The 18,719-nt window shown below is 46.7% G+C and overlaps 1 protein-coding gene across 1 annotated transcript; it reads left to right on the top strand.

Moving 5' to 3' along the window:
* The first annotated feature begins 21 nt into the window (after positions 1-21).
* RPN1 (ribophorin I) lies at positions 22-17,609 on the top strand. Its single transcript, XM_082345282.1, has 10 exons — positions 22-363; positions 3,269-3,333; positions 4,769-5,075; positions 8,529-8,738; positions 9,756-9,948; positions 11,043-11,142; positions 11,933-12,071; positions 12,312-12,431; positions 15,663-15,908; positions 17,041-17,609. The coding sequence occupies exons 1-10, from the start codon at positions 100-102 to the stop codon at positions 17,221-17,223; spliced, it is 1,827 nt and encodes a 608-aa protein (XP_082201408.1). The 5' UTR covers positions 22-99; the 3' UTR covers positions 17,224-17,609.
* Positions 17,610-18,719: the final 1,110 nt, after the last annotated feature.

Below are 18,719 nucleotides of genomic sequence, written 5' to 3'. Positions count from 1 at the left end.
CCATCTTGGGGCGCCGGCGGGCCCAATGGGCGGCTGCGCCGTGGCGGACGCGGGGTGCGCGCGCGGGCGGGCGAGCTGCGGCCCAGCTCATTCACGGCCATGGAGGCCCCCGCAGCCTGCCTGGTGCCGCTGCTGCTGCTGATCGGGGCCTGGGCCCCGACGCCGGGCCGCGCCTCCGCGGAGGCGCCGCCGCTGGTCAACGAGGACGTGAAGCGCACGGTGGACCTGAGCAGCCACTTGGCCAAGGTGACGGCCGAGGTGGTCCTGGCGTACGCGGGCGGCAGCTCCTCGCCCCGCGTCGCCTCCTTCCTTCTGGCTCTGGAGCCCGAGCTGGAGGCCCGGCTGGCGTACCTCGGCGTGCAGGTGAGCGGGGCCCGGGGACACGGGCCGGCCGGGAGGACCGGCGCCCGTCCCCGCCCCGGACACGTCAGCCCCGGCCGGCGGCGCAGGCGGCTGGGCCCGGGGCCTGCGGGGGCGCCGCAAGGTGGTGCGGCCGGAGCGCGGATTCGCCGGGGAGCTGGGCTCCGTCCAGTGCGATCGCAAATGGAACAGGTCCCCTGCTTCCAAGTTTGGAATCGTTTGAAACTGCTGTTAATATAACGCATTTCTTACGGTTGCGAACCGACGCTTCAAAAAATTTCCTTTTCCTTAAAGTTAGTTTAAAAACTCGTGCAAGTAATACAGTACAGAAAGGGAAAGTCCAGTTCTCTCCCTCCCGCCGACCGGTTCTCATTCTTACAGTAAAGCAATAAATGCCTCCCAAGTTTGCTTCTGTTCTTCCAGGCATTTCAGTGGTCATTTTTACGCCTCTCAAGGAAACAGTGTTGGCTTTGGGAATAGAGGGAATATACGTATACAGAGGTCTGCGTTCTATTGCTGTTTTCCTTAAACAACATCCATTAAGTGATTACCCAGTTATTGGTTTGGAGAATAGTCATTCCAGTGTCGTATTTCTTCTTAGCATACCTGACTGCTGAACTTGGAGCTATAGAGTTGCCTTTATAGAGATCATGCTTCTGAAATGACTCCTTTTCCCTTCTCATGCTTTGTCCATAATGAAACACGCAGTTTTACTTAAAGGTTTGTGGAAGGATGGATTAAAACTTCATTTGAATGTTCTGAATGTTAAATCCCATTCTTTTATAAAAGCTAGTTCTCATTTAGTGAGGTTGCCACAGTATAACAAGACAGCAGAAGCTATCTGGCCATAATGCCGGAGAGCGCTTACAAGCTGGGTTACAGTACTGGTGTCTTATTGAGAATTTACCTTGTGTCGGGTATTGTGGTAGGTATTTTAAGTACGTTCTCATTTAACTCTCCTAAGAGTCCTTCGAGGTGTACTGTTATTGCTGGTGAGGACTGTAGTTTGGGAGGTTAAGTTGTTTAACCTCCTACATGATGTCTTAGAATAAAGAGTCAGGTTAGTTTGTTTCACGCTTTGTGTGTGTGCGTTCTTCACTGTACGACATTGCCTCTTCTGGCCTAGATGGTGTGAGGTAGGGTTCTGTTGGGGGTATAAGACCTGTAGTCCCATCACCAGGTTTATTCAGAACCATTTTTTGATTTGTAGTCCAAGAGTGAGATGAGTTAAACGGGTGTATGTGCTCCCTTGTACCCCTGTCCCAATGGGAAACGTAACTGTATGATAAACCTAACCAAGAAGATGTGTATTTTCCAACAACTGCCTGGGAGGCTTTGGTGAGGTTGCTAGAAATTGTTTCAGTGAATTATCTTCAACACTACATGTAGAAGTTTAGGAACTGGTAGAGGAGGCCGTGATGATTATTGACTAGGAGCCAGTGGTTCCTTGTCTTTTTACTACCAAAGACTCATCTTACTTTTTTTGCTTTCATTTGGATCCTATATTTGAAATATTTTGTTTCTCTAACCTTTTATTAGATTACACAGTGACTCTAGTAAATATTTAGAAGTGATAATAAATATTTCTTAAGACAAATCAACATATAACTGAACAATGAGAGTTCCTGATAAGCACAAGTATACTAGAATGTTCCCACTGTGATAGGATTCTAGCAAAAGTAGTGAAATTTGTTGTTTTTATTAGGCTGTACAGCTTTGATGAGGATGATTGTATGATAATTTTTAGGCTTTTTGAAATATTACAAATAGCTTTCTCATTATAGCTTTGTATACCCTATTGGGAATCACTGCTCCAGTCTTAAAAGGTGGTCTTAAATTTTTTTTCTTTTGGTGGAGGTTGGGTTGGCAAAGAGATCAGTGCTGTGTGTGTAAGTTTTTTCCTTAGAATCTGTTCCACAATCTCATTCAAGATGCCTACTCTTTCTCAGAAAGACCCTGCAGCCTGCCAGAGCTGGCTGGCATCCTTTTCCTGGTTGCACAGCCGGTTGCAATGAAGGATAAGAATAAAAGAGTGTGCCACACAGTGGCCATTGCTTTTGCCACTGTTAACTTCTTTTGCGCAAGTAAAATCAGTTTTGGTTATGCATGAGACTTTTCTTCTACAACAATAAATAGGGACTTCCCTGGGGGTGCAGTGGTTAAGAATCCACCTGCCAGTGCAGGGGACACGGGTTCGAGCCCTGGTCCAGGAATATCCCACATGTTGCAGAGCAACTAAGCTCGTGTGCCACAACTACTGAGCCTGCGCTCTACAGCCCTTGAGCCACAACTACTGAGCCCATGCGCCGCAACTACTGAAGCCCGCACCGCACACTCTAGGGTCTGCATGCCGCAGCAAGAGAAGCCACTGCAATGAGAAGCCCGCGCACTGCAATGAGAAGCCCGCGCACCGCAACGAAGAGAAGCCCCTGCTCGCCACAACTAGAGAAAGCCCTTGCGCAGCAACGAAGACCCCACGCAGCCAAAATTAAAAATTAAAAGTTAAAAATAATAAATAATAAATAATACTGAGACTTATTCTATGCATAGGCATATTGGAATGTAAATGAAGAAGAAAACGTCCAGAAAGAAACCTTTCTGGCCTTTCTATTTGTAGGTGTAAACTGTATTTGGAAGCGTAATTTTAATTTGTATCTGTGTATTTGATCATTCAGGAAAATATTATGATTTTCTAGAGCATATTATACAGCTTATTCAGTGCCAAAGTAGGTCTTTTGACAGTGTTCTTGTATTTCACTTGAAAAATTGTTACTGAAACCAGAATTCAATCTTTGCAAAGTTCTGGTGGTTTGAATGTTTTAATGTGGACTTCTGCAGCAGTTAGTTAATTGTTAACTCAAAATTTAGAGACTAAAAGACAAGAATAACTTCCTTTGTACTTTTACAGGTGAAGGGAGAGGATGAGGAAGAGAACAATCTGGAAGTACGTGAAACCAAAATTAAGGGTAAAAGGTAAGGTAACAGTCAGAATATCTATGTCTGTCTTGCCTTGTCTGGTTGTAGGTTATCATATCAGGGCTGGAATCATAACTAGGAGAGTCGCTTAGAATGGGCCCAGCGTGTTAGAGGCTGTCTCAGTTAATAGAGTGTGTGGTAGCAGGCGACAGGCTCCCCGCATTCTGGACCCATTTATGATGTCTTTTCTGACTCCTCGTGCTGAAATTGGACTCCCCTGAGAGTGGCAGTGTGTTTCACAACAGGAAAGTAGTTACTTCCATGCCAGATCAGGTCTCTAATCTATGGGGGTAGGGATCCCCAGTCAATAGATGGGAAACTGGTGGGTGGGACCTGCAGGCTGTTTGCCTCAGCAGATACCCTCCCATCGCTGCTTGGCTACCGTCCTGTTTACAAGGGGTAGACAGCCTTACCACACCTCCTTGCCAGCCTTCAGGGCACTGAAAGTGATGCTTTTTATTTTATTTTATTATTTTTTTTAATTTTTAAAAATTTTTGGCTGTGTTGGGTCTTTGTTGCCGTGCGGGCTTTCTCTAGTTGCAGTGAGCGGGGGCTGCTCTTCGTTGTGGTGCGCGGGCTTGTCATTGTGGTGGCTTCTCTTTGCTGTGGAGCACAGGCTCTAGGGTGCACGGGCTTCAGTAGTTGTGGCTTGCGGGCTCTAGAGTGCAGGCTCAGTAGTTGTGGCGCACAGGCTTAGTTGCTCCACGGCATGTGGGATCTTCCCAGACCAGGGCTCAAACCCGTGTCTCTTTTATTAGCAGGCAGATTCTTAACCACTGTGCCACCAGGGAAGCCCAAAAGTGATGCTTTTTCACGGGAGGTAGACTGAGCTCTTTGAACATGAAGCCTGGGTTTGAACTTGCCTTCTTCTCTGCTTTAACCTCAGTACCTAGCAGGGGGCCTGGCACTTGTTATTTATTTTGAAACACTTTACTAAGGATAGTTTTCAAACACACGTTAAAAAGCAGGAAGGGACTTCCCTGGTGGCGCAGTGGTTAAGAATCCGCCTGCCAATGCAGGGGACACGGGTTCAAGCCCTGGTCCGGGAAGATACCACATGCTGCGGAGCAACTAAGCCTGTGCGCGCCACAACTACTGAGCCTGTGAGCCACAACTACTGAAGCCCACGCGCCTAGAGCCCGTGCTCCGCAACAAGAGAAGCCACCACAACGAGAAGCCCGTGCACCACAACGAAGAGTAGCCCCCACTCACCGCAACTAGAGAAAGCCCGCGCGCAGCAACAAAGACCCAACCGAACCAAACATAAAATAAATAAATTTAAAAAAAAAAAGGCTTAAATTAATAGGTTGAAGGTAATCTCTTAGAAGTAACTGCTTTTATCTTGGTACAAAATTTTGCTGTGATTTTAAGCTGCTCTTCTCTTTTCAGTTTCTTGATCTCTCTTAATTGTTTCTCCTCATTCTTGCCCCAGCGGGAGATTCTTCACCGTCAAGCTCCCAGTCGCCCTTGATCCCGGGGCCAAGATTTCAGTCATTGTGGAAGCCGTTTATACCCATGTGCTTCAGCCATATCCAACCCAGATCACCCAGTCGGAGAAACAGTTTGTGGTGTTTGAGGGGAACCATTATTTCTACTCTCCCTACCCGACCAAGACACAAACCATGCGTGTGAAACTCGCCTCCCGAAACGTGGAGAGCTACACCAAGTTGGGGAACCCGACGCGCTCCGAGGACCTCCTGGATTACGGACCTTTCCGCGATGTCCCTGCCTATAGTCAGGTGGGCCCTTGTGGAGTCCAGGCCACCCCTGTCCGCTGCAGAGCATATCTCCTGCGGGGGTGACTGCACGTTGAGGGGCTTGGGTGGGAATCCAAAGCACTATGTCGGATCATCCCCGGAGTTTTCACCTGCCGAGAAGTGACTCCATGGGACTCCCTGCCCTCATTCTGGGAGTTCAGATAGAGGCTGGGGCTCGAGGAGGGGGGCTTTGTAAAGGAGGCGGAGTTGGGGGAGCAGGAAACAAGGCACTCTGGGCAGAGGCGGTGGGGGGACAAAGGCGCGGGGATGGGAAAACGTGAGCTGTGCTGGCCCTGGTGGCTGGGGTTAGCTGCTGGTGGTGTTGCTGAGCCTAGGGCGTGGGCCTTAAAGGCAGAGGGAGCGATGAGGGTTTAAAAAAGATGTAGTTATTATGGGACGTTTCAAACATACAGAAGTATAGGGTATCGTAAACGGACAGCCATCTGTCGCTGAGATTCAGTGGTTGTCAGGCTATTGCTACAATGCTTCAGCCGTCCTTTCTCTCTCTTTTCTTTGCTCTGTACTTTCAGGATAGATTTTCTGAAGTACAAGTTTTCAAATCAAAGCATATGAACATTTAAAAATCTCTTGCTGTATTGCCAAATGCTTTTTCAGAGAATTTAGCCAGTTTATTATGGCACCAGCACTATGAAACTGCCAGTTTCCCCATACCCGTGCCGGTATTGGCATTAAATGCTATTAAATACAATTATAATAAAATAACAAAATAAAATAACCTTATCTTGTCCACTTCTTGGACTTTTGGGAAAGAAAGGTGTTTTTCTGGTCCTTTTGTCCTTTAACTTTTTTTTTTCTTCCACTTTTAATGAGATTAAATTGACATACAGCACTGAATAAGTTCAAGGTGTACAGCATAATGATTTGACTTATATCATGAAATGATTATCACAAGGAGCTTAGTGCACATTCATCATGTCATACAGATACAAAATTAAAGAAATAGATACCTGTTCAGACCTTGGCTCCAGTTTTGGTGCTTCATATATAAATTATTTGGGACGAGGGGCTGTGAAATTAAAAAAAAAAAAAAAGTTAAGGAAATAGAAAAAAATTTTTTCCTTGTGATAAGAACTCTTAGGATTTACTCTCTTAGCTTTCATATGTAATGTACAGCAGTGCTAATTATATTTATCTCGTTGTACGTCACATCCCTAGTACTTATTTATGTTACAGCTGGAAGTTTGGACCGTTTGACCACCTTCCTCCAATTCTCCCTCCGTCCCGCCCCTGCCTCTGGGGGCCACAAATCTGATCTCTTTCTCTATGAGTTTGTTTGTTTGGTTTTTGGTTTTTGAAGTGTAATTGACCTACAACACTATGTTAATTCCTGCTATACAATATATTGATTCAGTATTTCTGTACATTTCAAAACGATCACCACAATAAGTGCAGTTATGATATGTCACCATACAAAGATATTACATAGTTATTGACTTCCCCACACTGTACATTTCATACTTGTCTCATTTATTTTGCAACTGGAAGGTTGTACCTCTTAATGTGCCTCACCTATTTCTCTCCTTCCCTGACCCCCCTCCCCTCTGGCAACCACCTGTTTGTTCTCTATATCTATAACTCTGTTTCTGTTTTGTTCATTTGTTTTCTAGATTCCACATATAAGTGAAATTATACAGTATTTGTCTTTTTCTGATTCATTTCATTTAGCATAGTACCCTCTAGATCCATCCATGTTGTCGCAAATGGCAAGATTCCATTCTTTTTATGACTGAGTAGTGTTCCACTCTCTGTGTGTGTGTGTGTGTGTGTGTGTGTGTGTGTGTGTGTGTGTGTGTGTGTATATGTGTATGTATCTCACATCTTCTTTATCCATTCATCTGTTGATGGGCACTTAGGTTGCTTCTGTATCTTGGCTGTTGTAAATGACACTGCTATGAACTTTGAGGTGCATATAACTTTTCTAATGAGTTTTTTTCATTTTGTTTGGATAAACACCCAGGAGTAGAATTGCTGGGTCATATGGTAGTTGTATTTTTAATTTTTTAAGGAATCTCCATACTGTTTTCTGTTGTGGCTGCCCCAGTTTACATTCCCACCAACAGTGCATGAGGTTTCCTTTTTCTCTACATCCTCACTAACACTTGTTATTTATTATCTTTTGATAATAGCCATTCTGACAGGTGTGAAGTGATAGTAGCTCATTGTGGTTTTGATTTGCATTTGCCTGATGATTAGTGATGTTGAGCATCTTCTCATTTGCCTGTTGGCTCTCTGAACATCTTCCTTGGAAAAATGTCTATTCAGATCCTCTGCCCATTTGTAAATTGGGTCCTTTGTTTTTTGATGTCAGGTTGTAGGAGTTCTTTGTACAGTTTGGATGTTAATCCCGTTGGCTGTATCATTTGCAAATATCTTCTTCCATTCAGTAGGCAACCTTTTCATTTTGTTGGTAGTTTCCTTAGCTGTACAAAAGCTTTTTAATTTGATGTTTTTCTGGTCTTTCTGTAATTTTACTTTTTAAAAAATCTGTTATTCAGTTTATTTAAATTAAAAAGAAACAAAACAGTTCACCCATTTCTCCCACCCATGCCTCTGGCAACCACCAATCTGTTCTTTGTATCTGTGACCAGAAAGATTTCTTAATACTAACTGCTGGGCCTCTGGGTTTTTTATTTGTAAAATTGGGGATAAGTAGTAATTACTTCATTGTGATGTTTTGAGGATTAAATGAAATTATGTGCTTATTCAGAGCTCATAAAGAGTGCCTGATGCATACATACATGTTAACTCCATAAATGTTATCTTAAAAAGTCTCTTCTGTGAACTTTTCCAGATGAATTTTCTTCAGGTTAGAAAAATCCAGTAATGCTACGTGTCTCCCTCAGTTATGAGTTATTTGTTAGCTCACTGGTGAGAGGTTATGTCTTCATTAGATCTTATATTTATTTCCTAGTTACAGTTTTTCTTTATTTACAGCTTAAGATTTTATTTTATTTTAAAACTGTAAAAATTGGTTAAAAAAATCAATTTAAAAAGCTCATTTGCAGAAATTTGGAAAATAAAAACTACAAGGAGAAAGTAGAAATAATCTGTAATTCTGTTTCCTGTCTGTGTTGACATTCTCATGTGTCTCAGTTCAGGTTCTGTTTTCTTTTTCTCACATAGTCACTATAAAATAATAAGTATAGCAATTTTGTTTGTAAAACAAATGATGTTTATGTTGGAACCTAAAACAGCTTTGTGTATTCTATCTTTCCAATTAATAATATATCGTGAATATTTCCACATCATTACATTAGAGACAGCACAATTTAACCATTCTGTTGCATACATTAGACGTGTCACAGTTTAACCGTCCTGGTACTGATGCATAGGTTGTTTCCAATCAATTTGCTTTAAGCTAGTGTTGATTCCTCTGTCACCAAACTTTGAGCTGCTTGTTTCCTTCCTCTCCAGGACACTTTTAAAGTACATTCTGAGAACAACAGCCCTTTCCTGACCATCACCAGCATGACCCGAGTCATCGAGGTCTCCCACTGGGGTAACATTGCTGTGGAGGAAAACGTGGACTTGAAGCACACGGGGGCTGTGCTGAAGGGGCCTTTTTCGCGCTATGATTACCAGAGACAGCCAGATAGTGGAGTCTCCTCCATCCGTTCTTTTAAGGTATGGACTGTTGGACTTGGACATAAGGGAAACCATGACTATCACATCTGTCCTTTCTTTTGCTTTTTGAAAGTAGCTAATTATGGACAGTCGTTGGGATTGACTGATGTTCAGGTAGTTGAGTGACGGTGTTAGAACCAACAGAATGTTAAAAAAAAAATTGCCCCCAGGAATTCCCTGTCGGTCCAGTGGTTAGGACTTGGCATTTTCACTGCTGTGGCCCAGGTTCAATCCCTGGTTGGGGAACTAGCATCAAGGCCAAAAAAAAAAAAAAAAGCCCCCATTTATATAAGTAAGTCATGTTTTTTAAAGAAAATTTGAATAATGGAAAAAGGAAAAACAAACCCAGGCACTAGTTTTGCTGACACTCTTTTATGTATTTCCTTTTTCTTTTATAATACTGTTTTTAAAAAACATTTGATCATATTGCATATACAGTTTTGTATCTTTTTCTGCCTTATCAGTGAAATCCTAGAAGCATTTTCATGTACTTAAGTATTACATAAGTGCTCACTGTGCGAACAAAGGCATTACATTTTCCCCTCGATTATCAAAATATGCTTACAGATTTGGAAATAAATAATTAAAAATAAGTAAAGATTTAAAAAAATAAGTTAAAAATATTAGGTGGAGAAACCCCTTTCATAAGTAAACCATAAACCACCTAGTGACTTCATGTGATTTCCTCCATCTTTAGTTTGCTTTCCTGCAAAATAACTTACAGATTATTTGTACCTTTGTATTAAGTCTTTAGCATTTGCAAAGGTATTTTTGAGTCTGTTATTTACTGTTTAGAAAAATTTGGCTATTTACCAACCTTGACTGAGAAGCAGATGAGGTATCTAGATATTTTGAAGCCTTTGGGGGGAAGTTAGACTTTCCTCAGGTTGTTCACAGTTTGGAGACTATTAAGTAGTGTAATGAAGAGCTTGGTGCAGGAAGTCTTTTCTGGACTTAGGATCACTTCCTCTGCGTCAGTTTCTGGAGTCTTCAGAAGGTATACTCACTGTCTTGCAGACCATCCTTCCTGCTGCTGCACAGGATGTTTATTATCGGGATGAGATTGGCAATGTTTCCACCAGCCACCTTCTTATTTTGGATGACTCCGTAGAGATGGAAATCCGGCCTCGCTTTCCTCTTTTTGGCGGGTGGAAGACCCATTACATCGTCGGCTACAACCTCCCAAGCTATGAGTACCTCTATAATTTGGGTCAGTTTTCAATTGTTAGAGAGTTGAAAAGAGAAAGACTGTCTTTTTCTTTAATTTCCTGTGGGTTTGTTTTGTGTTGTGTTGTGTGTGTGTGTGTGTGTGTGTGTGTGTGTGTGTGTGTGTGTGTGTGAGATAATTGCCAGTCCTTTTAGATGGGGAGAGGGTATTCTTTTATCATTCTTAGGAAGGCTGGGATATCAGCAACAACTTTTCATGGGTGGGTATAAATTACTGTTGTAAAAGTGATACCTGCATACGGTAATCAATTCACATAGGACAGTAAAAAGCTTCTTCTTACCCCGAGTTCTAGCATAAGAAGGAACTGCTTAAATTCTTTAAATTTGAAATATTTAAAAAATAAAAAATTCAGAGAATAATAAACACTTTTACACAAGCACCCAGAACTACTGATTATAAACATTTTGTCATATTTCCAAGTTTTTCTTTTTAAAACCTTTTTAATGCAAAATAGAATATAGTAAATCACACAAAACAAATGCAAAGCTCAGTAAATTATAAGAGGAACACCTTGTAACCATCACTCAGGTCAAGAAATTGAAATTTGCCAGCCACTCAGAAGGCCCTCGTGTACCTCCTCTTTCCCCACAACAGCGATCACCGTCCTGACTTTTGGGAGCCACTCTCTTGAATTTCTTCATCGTTCTATCACCCACTTGTATGTCTCTAGATACTCTAGTTCTGCGTTTTTCAAAAAAGTTGATTTGTCTTGTCAGCCTCTAGTAATCCATAGTTTCCTCCTCCATCTGTTTTCCTCATGGTTTATCTGTTGAAGAACTTGACCCTGTTTGTAGTGTAGCCCATGGTCTGGATTTTGCTGATTGCGGGTCAGAGCGCAGGGCAGCACGTGCCTCTGTCTTCGTATTTCTAGCCCATTGACAGCTGTCTCTGGAGCCTGATCAGACTCAGGTCGATCCTTTCAGCAGGACTCAGCTGACGTGTTCTTTCATTGAAGGCACACAGTCGGTGGTGGCTGGTGTCTCCTTCTGTGACGTTCAGGGCCTAGATTCTAGTACTTTACTTACGAGAAAGACACGCACAAAACCAGTCACAGCTGTGTCTGCTTGACCCTCCAGGAGACCAGTATGCATTGAAGATGAGGCTTGTGGACCACGTGTTTGATGAACAAGTGATAGACTCTCTGACTGTGAAAATCATCCTGCCAGAAGGGGCCAAGTGAGTCTGACCTCCCTTCCTGTCTCCCTTCCTGGTGGTGCCCTCTTGGCACCTCAGGGGGACGTTGGGTTCTAGGGTGCAGAGGAGGGGCTTCCGGCGGAGTTTAAACTGAGACATCTGACTCAGTGAGGGCACAAGATTCACTTATGAGCTATCCCAACACAGCCCTTTCTGTGACAGGGGCAGGATTCACAGCAGGCCAGAGTGATGGCCTGAGTCTGATGAGGTGACTGGCAAAAGGAGAGAATGCAGAGTTGAGGCAGCTGGGTGGCCTTGGGCTGTGCTCCTAGGAAGGGGAGGGATAGTGGAGATGGCTTTGTCTTGTCCTGGGCGTGTCACACCAGGTTCAGAAGGTGGTGGGGGGAGGGTGGTCTCAGATGGTATATCAGGTTCCATGGTTATAAACAGAGGGAGCTGTCTTTGGCCAGTTTAAGCAGAAAGGAAGGAATCTGGAAGGGTAAGGGATCTCATCAAATGCTGGCCTAAGTTGAAGAACCAGGCTTGGGAAAGGACAGAGCCACGGCGTCTCTAGGAGTCCAGTTGGCAGAAACCAGTGGACACTCACAGGGCCACCTGCCCTTGGCATGGGCGACAAAACATTCTCATACTCAGGGCTTTCTGACAGTGGGTCCGTGGTCTCAGGGGGTCGGGTGTTCCCTGTGATGGGAGGGGAGCAGAGTGGAGTAGAACTCATGACCTGGGAAGACCCCTTGGGCCTTGGATCCTCACTGTGAACCTAGTTGGTCAGTGCGGTTTGTCTGAGGCTCAGTTTCCCCCCATCGGCATCTAGGAACATCCAAGTGGACAGCCCCTATGAGATCAGCCGAGCCCCTGACGAGCTGCACTACACCTACCTGGACACGTTTGGCCGCCCCGTGATCGTGGCCCACAAGGAAAACCTGGTGGAACAGCACATTCAGGACATGGTGGTATGCGCTCCACAGCCCTGCCTCCCAGGCCTCCTCCCTGCAGAGCGGCTGCAGGGTCGGGGACCTGCCATCCTCTCCTCCTTGCCTGGCGTGGTTTCGGCACAGCCACCTCTGGGGGCGGGGGTGGGGCAGATGGCGGGGGCAGCCCGGACAGTTGTAGGCCTTGTGAGGCCCCTTCGCCCCCAGGTGTCCGAGTCCGAGCGGACCTGTGTGTCAGCGTGTGTTCCTGGCTCCCCCCAGGTGCACTACACCTTCAACAAGGTGCTCATGCTGCAGGAGCCCCTGCTGGTGGTGGCTGCCTTCTACATCCTGTTCTTCACCGTCATCGTCTACGTCAGGCTGGACTTCTCCATCACAAAGGTACCCAACTCGGCTGCCTGCAGAGTGCGCTTGACTCGCTTTCCCAGCGCCCGGCTGCGCGACATACGCCTCTGCCCTGCCTGTGGCCTCAGCTGACCGTTACCTTAGAGACCCCTCCTTTTGTTGCTGTGGTCACAGACGTGCGCTGTTGAAGGAGACAGGTTGCTGCTGGCGGCCAGTTCCGTGGGGAGAGGCGGTGGGCAGAGCGTGTGCCCAGAAAGGCTCCTGGGGAAGTGACTGGCAGAAGAGGTGGGGCGGGGCCTTTGGCTGGAGGGAGCAGCTTGTGGGACAGCATGGCAGGCTTTCGCTGGGGCCTGTGGGTGGCAGTTGGTACAAACGAGCAAGGACGTTGGTCTGGCTGGTTCCGTAGACCAGCGAGGCTGCCCCGGGGTAGGGGTGCCACCGGGGCAGCTGCTAGCCTTGTCACGCAGAAGGGCTGAGTCTAGGTTTTATTGTGACATATCCCCATTTTCTACGCTATAAAAATTGCTTTTGTTTTATTAATTTAAAAAATGCCGAGTTTTAAAATGATTCTGCATTTAGACATTTTGCAAGAATAGTAAAACGAACTCTTGTGCACTCTTCACCTGGACGGAGTGGTTGACATTTGGCCTCTCTGTCGTGTGTACTCTTCCTGAGCCGTTTGAGAGTAAGTTGCCCACCTCCCTTGAATGCTTAGGCGTGTGCACAGCCTGACCCCGAGGGCCCCGTCTCTCACAGCCAGAGCATGACGATCGAAGTCGGGAACGTGACGTTGCTCTAGTAACAACCAGCACCCGGTCCAGGCTCAAATTTTCCTGATCGCCCCAAGGGTAACTTCTGTAGCCGTTATTTTTCATACTTCAGAATTCAGTTGAGGATGATGCGTTGCATTTAGTTGTCATAGTTCCTTAGTGTGCTTTACTCTGGGACATTCCTCAGCCTTTGTATGTAGTTTAGGTTTCTTACGTTTCTCCTTGAAGACTCAGATGATGCACTTTTGGCAAGAACACTGTAAAGTGGTGCTGCGTCTGCAGTGCATCACGTCGGGAGGTACCTGGTGTCATTTGGTCCGGGGTTGGTGATATTGACTCTCCTTGGTTGAGTTGGTGCCTTTCTTGGTTTATTCACTGTAAAGTTACTATTTTTCTCTTTGCAATTAATATATAATCTGTTTGAGTCGATATAAATATCATATATATTCACCCATTAGTTACAGTATTTATTACTAATTCTTATCTGAATCTGATAGTTGTGGTGGCTGAAAAACTATAGTGCGTTTTACCTTACTAGGTGGTTTCCTACTGTAAGGAAAAGCTTTTCTTGTTGGTTGGTTGGTTCATTATTCGTTTGGATTCATGTGTTATTTTATTGGATTACTGTCCACTGTGCTGTTCCTTTTGATGCTCAAGTGTCCCAGGTTTGACTGTCTTTCTGTCTACATCGTATTTTTGAGCACTTCCTTATTGTAGGGTGCAGCAATACGTTTCCGGCATATCTTGTACTTTCTCCAAGGAGCTCCGGTTCCTTTCAGTGCAGAATGGTACCTGGAGACCATGATCTGGGAGCTGGTTGTGATGACTGCTTTTGGAGCATCTCTGCTCCTCAGCCCTTTCCGCAGACAGAGCCGGGAGATAAATACATGTGGTATTTGAAATATGAGTTATTCCAGTCTAACACCGCAGGGTTCTTTGCCTGGATCCCAACATCAGTGTGTTTATTTGCTGAAGTCTATAAACAAAACAAAACAGTTCCACAGTTGCTGCACTCATACCACGACAAACACCAAACCTACCAGTAGAGCGCCAGGTTTCTTGGCAGTTCTTTTTGTCTTTATTTTTTTTAATAAATTTATTTTATTTATTTTTTTATTTTTGGCTGCATTGGGTCTTCGTTGCTGCGCCCGGGCTTTCTCTAGTTGCGGCGAGCAGGGGCTACTCTTCGTTGCGGCGCATGGGCTTCTCGTTGCGGTAGCTTCTCTTGTTGTGGAGCACGGGCTCTAGGCTCCTGGGCTTCAGTAGTTGTGGCACGTGGGCTCAGTAGTTGTGGCTCGCGGGCTCTAGAGTATGGGCTCAGTAGTTGTGGTGCACGGGCTTAGTTGCTCCATGGCATGTGGGATCTTCCGGTATCGGGGATCGAACCCATGTCCCCTGCATTGGCAGGCGGATTCTCAACCACTGTGCCACTAGGGAAGCCCTCTTTTTGTCTTTAGATTGAGACTATAGTGTCAAAGTACTGTGATCCCAAGGTAGTTGCTCTGTTCTTCTTTCCCATGTTACTCATTTGAAAGGTAGTTAGGTTCATTTATGCTTGAATTTTATTCTGGTTTCTTCCTCCATCATTGGAAATATTTAATGTTGGTTGTGATACCGTAAAACATTAACAGAGTTCTAAATTGAGAACTTGAAAATGGTGCGGTTTCCTCCACCCTGTCCCACCCTGCCTTGTAGGGAACAATTTCATCAGTCCCCGAGGTAGCCTTTCTGATTTTGCGAAAACAGGCAGATATTTCTTATTTACTTCTTTTGTACACAAAAGGTAGCAACAGCATATCTACTTTTCACTTTGTTTTTTTCACTTAACTAATGTATCCTGAAAATCACTCATATCAGTTCATAGAGAGCTTTCTTCTTCGTTATTTTTTTTATAGCTGCAGAGGACTCTCTTGTATGGATAGGTCATAGTTTATTCAACTGATTTCCTGTGTATACATCTGTATTTTAAAGCTTTGATAGTTTGTTGAGGAAAAAAAACTAATTGTGGGCCAAACCGACCTTCTGCAGGCCAGAGTCAGCCTTTGAGCATGCCCGGTTAGGGCTTCTGCAGTGGCCCACTGGTGAGGGATTCTGGGGAGTACACGGGGCCGCGTCTAAAGGGCCGTGGCTGGCTAAGGAGCTTGGGCTTCACCCTTTAGGCCCTGGAAACACGTCCTGGAAGCCCTCCCCGGCCTGAGATGGGATTTCTCCTCCCTCAGTACCTCATACCCCTCACGGTGCACCCTGGCATTAGTATCCCTTTTATAAGAGTCTGTCTGTCCTGCTGGACTTGGACGTGAACGTCTGCTTCATCTTCCCGTCCCGTCCTGCCCATGGCTGAACCGTTCCAGGGTCAGTGTCGGTGAAAGTGTGAATCTCTGACTTTCCAAGATGGCGGCTTCTCTCGTTTGTGTGCTAGTGGTGGGTGCTCCTTGGGAGGAGAAGGTCGGAGTGGGCTCAGGCCTGGACGTCATCACACACGGTGTCTCTCCCCCAGGACCCGGCTGCAGAAGCCAGGATGAAGGTGGCCTGCATCACAGAGCAGGTCTTGACCCTGGTCAACAAGAGACTAGGTCTCTACCGTCACTTTGACGAGACAGTCAATAGGTACAAACAGTCCCGGGACGTGTCCACCCTCAACAGTGGCAGGAAGAGCCTGGAGACGGAGCACAAGGCCTTGGCCAGCGAGGTGGCGCTGCTGCAGTCCAGGCTGAAGACGGAGGGCTCCGACTTGTGCGACAGAGTAAGTGCCTGCCGTCGCCGAGTCACCCGGCTCGTTCCTGCCTCGCCCAACGTGGCCTTGCTCGCCGCTGGCCTGTGGGGTGAGCGCGCCCAGTGGTGGCCGCGTCGCGTGGTGCCGACCCTTGGGGTGGAACGAGGTCTGGGCTCTCGGTTGTGAGCTGGATTTGGAGGAAGCGCTGCTGGCCTCCACAGCGCTGGTGTTGAGAGCAGCTGCTTCCTCTCCTGGAGGCCAGACTGGACGAGGCTCCAGGTTGCTCGGGCTGCAGGGAGAAGCACCCAGACTTAGAATTGTGGGTTTGAATCCAGGCTGTGATTCAGACTTTCTGAACCTGAGCAGGTTGCCTAACTTGTGTGCCTCAGTTTCCTCATCTCTAAAATGGGGGAGCTGTTAATCCTTACTGAGCTCACGGCGGTCATGTGAAATGAGTTAGTGCATGTGAAGCGCTGGGAATCCTGCCTAGGACGTGCTGCATGAGTTCTTGGCGCCTGTAAATGAGGCTGAAAGCCCCCGGGGTGCCCCTCTGAGCCCCCGACCACCCTCTCCACGCGCCCCCACCCGCTCCTGCTCCCTCTCCGCACCCTGTGCTGTTTTCTTCCGCACACCCGCTCCTTTGTGAAACCACGTATTCGTGTGCTTAAGTATTTATTGTGCGTCAGCTTCCCGTGTCGTTACTGCTGTTTTCCAGAGCGTAGTCATGCCTGGCTTCATGGCTCACAAGTATTTGTTGAGTGTTGAATGAATGTGGCTATAAAAGGCCTCAGCCTGACACCCAGTTGGTGATAACAGGAGTCGCCCACCCGCTGCCGTTGGCCCTCTGCCTGATCAAGTCCCTGGCCAAGTTTGGCCGTGGGAGGGAAGAGAACAAACGTTCACCGAGTGCCTGCGTGCGTCCGGCACTGTGCTGGGGGGGGTGTCGATATTTCCACACTCGGTCCTTACAGTCTCTCCACATCTGGGGCCGGGGGTGGTGAAGGGCCTGGCTCACAGGGGCCAGAGCTTGCAGGAACAGGCCTTTCAGGGGGTGAAGCTGGCCTCTCCCTCCACAGCAGCCCCTCTGCCCCGGGAGGTGGTGGGTCTGTGGGGCAGGGCCGCGGAGGACGCTCGAGCCCTGCCCTGCTCTTGCCTCGGCCAGGTGAGCGAAATGCAGAAACTGGACGCACAGGTCAAGGAGCTGGTACTGAAGTCGGCAGTGGAGGCCGAGCGGCTGGTGGCTGGCAAGCTCAAGAAAGACACGTACATCGAGAACGAGAAGCTCATCTCGGGAAAGCGACAGGAGCTGGTCACCAAGATCGACCACATCCTGGATGCCCTGTAGCCCTGCACTTGCAGAGGGCAGGGTGGGAGTGGTGAACATCAAGGCCGGCAAATGCTGGCTTCTGTATTTTGCAGAAGGCCTTCAAGGAAGAAGGAAGCCAGGCTCTGCCTCAAGCAATACAAGAAGCTTAGTTTTTGTCCCTAAAATGTTCCTTTAAAAAAAAACAAAAACAAACTTAAGTGTCATTAAAAACAAAATATTTTTGTGTTTTGAACAAAGAAATTTTTGAGTTGGTTTTATTTGTTCTGAAGCCTAGGATATTCTTTCCACCTGTAAGCCCCTTGTTTTATGCCCTTCTAATTCCTGATGTTTGGGTATTTTACAGGCGTGTATGTTTTTTAAAGCATGTGTGACCGAATGAAAATAAAGCTGGAACTGTGAACATCTGTTCTGTTCTGTTGAAAGTCTCTCATAACTTATTTCTTAACTTTGGGGATAGTACTTTTATCAAGTGCTTTTTATCCATTAAATAATGGATTCGCTCCTGAGAGCAAGTCTGCATGGCGAGTATTGGTTACATTTTACATATTAGAACACTTGACGCCACAAAGGTAAAGTGGCCTAGGTAAGGTCCCAGAACAGAGTGGTGGGGTGTCAGAGTGCTTGTGTCATGGGCTCTTCTGGGCACTAAGGAAACAATGAGCAGAGCAGAGATGGCTCTTGTGGAGAACAGTCACGTGATCAACACAGACTCATGGTCACAAACTGACATAACCCTGTAAGGAAGAGGGACAGGGTCCTCTGATGGTAAATACAGGAGAGCACTGGATGGGGATGGGAGTTGGGGAAAGTTTCCCTGAGAAAGCGGCATGTGCCAAGGCCCTGGGGCTTGAGGACCTGAAGGGAATCCAGAGAGTGGGGTATAAAGTGTATGACACAGGGCTGCAGAGCTGGAAGAGCCCAGACAAGACAGGGCTTTATAGGCCTGCCCAGGCTTTTGGCTTGACCCTAAAGTCAAGGGAAGACCGACCCGTGTATGAGAGACATGCTTAGCTTTGGTTTTGGCTGAGAACGAACTGAAGACTATAAGTAGATGTGGGAGAAGGCCTGCGAGCCTGTTGTAACCCAGGCAGAAGTTGAAGGCGTGGGCCAGGGTGGTGATGTAGGGACACGGATGGAGTGGAGAGACTTACGTGGGGGAATCGGCTGCCGAGTGATCAACTCCCTCCACTCCACTCTCCTCTCTGCCTGGGGTGGACGCCTTATCCTCACCTAGTGAAGTCCTGCTCGTCCTTCAGGGAACAGCTTAAGTACGGCCCCCGGGAAGCCTTCCACGACCTCTGGGACCCATCCTGTTGTGCCCTCTTGTGCTACCCTGTACCCGTCCTCCACATCGTCCAGCGCGGTCGGAACGTGTGCGATCACTGGACCAGCCCTGATAAGGCAGAGGTCTCGTCTGATACGCTCACCCTTGTGTTATCAGCTAGACGTTCAGATCAGCGTGTGACACCCAGTTGGTGGCTTACATCTTGGTGGGGAGGGTGGCGAGATGGCTG

The sequence above is a fragment of the Balaenoptera borealis genome, assembly GCF_965194805.1.
Source record: "Balaenoptera borealis genome assembly, chromosome: 12".
NCBI classification, from domain to species: Eukaryota; Metazoa; Chordata; class Mammalia; order Artiodactyla; family Balaenopteridae; genus Balaenoptera; species Balaenoptera borealis.
Note: the sequence above shows the minus strand (reverse complement) of the source record. Positions and strands in the feature narration are given on the sequence as shown.

Coding starts and splice junctions, on each gene's coding strand:
- RPN1 (XM_082345282.1), top strand. CDS start 100: ATGGAGGCCCCCGCAGCCTGCCTGGTGCCGCTGCTGCTGCTGATCGGG. Junction 11,143..11,932: donor ATCCTGCCAGAAGGGGCCAA/GTGAGTCTGACC, acceptor ATCGGCATCTAG/GAACATCCAAGTGGACAGCC. Junction 12,072..12,311: donor AGCACATTCAGGACATGGTG/GTATGCGCTCCA, acceptor GGCTCCCCCCAG/GTGCACTACACCTTCAACAA.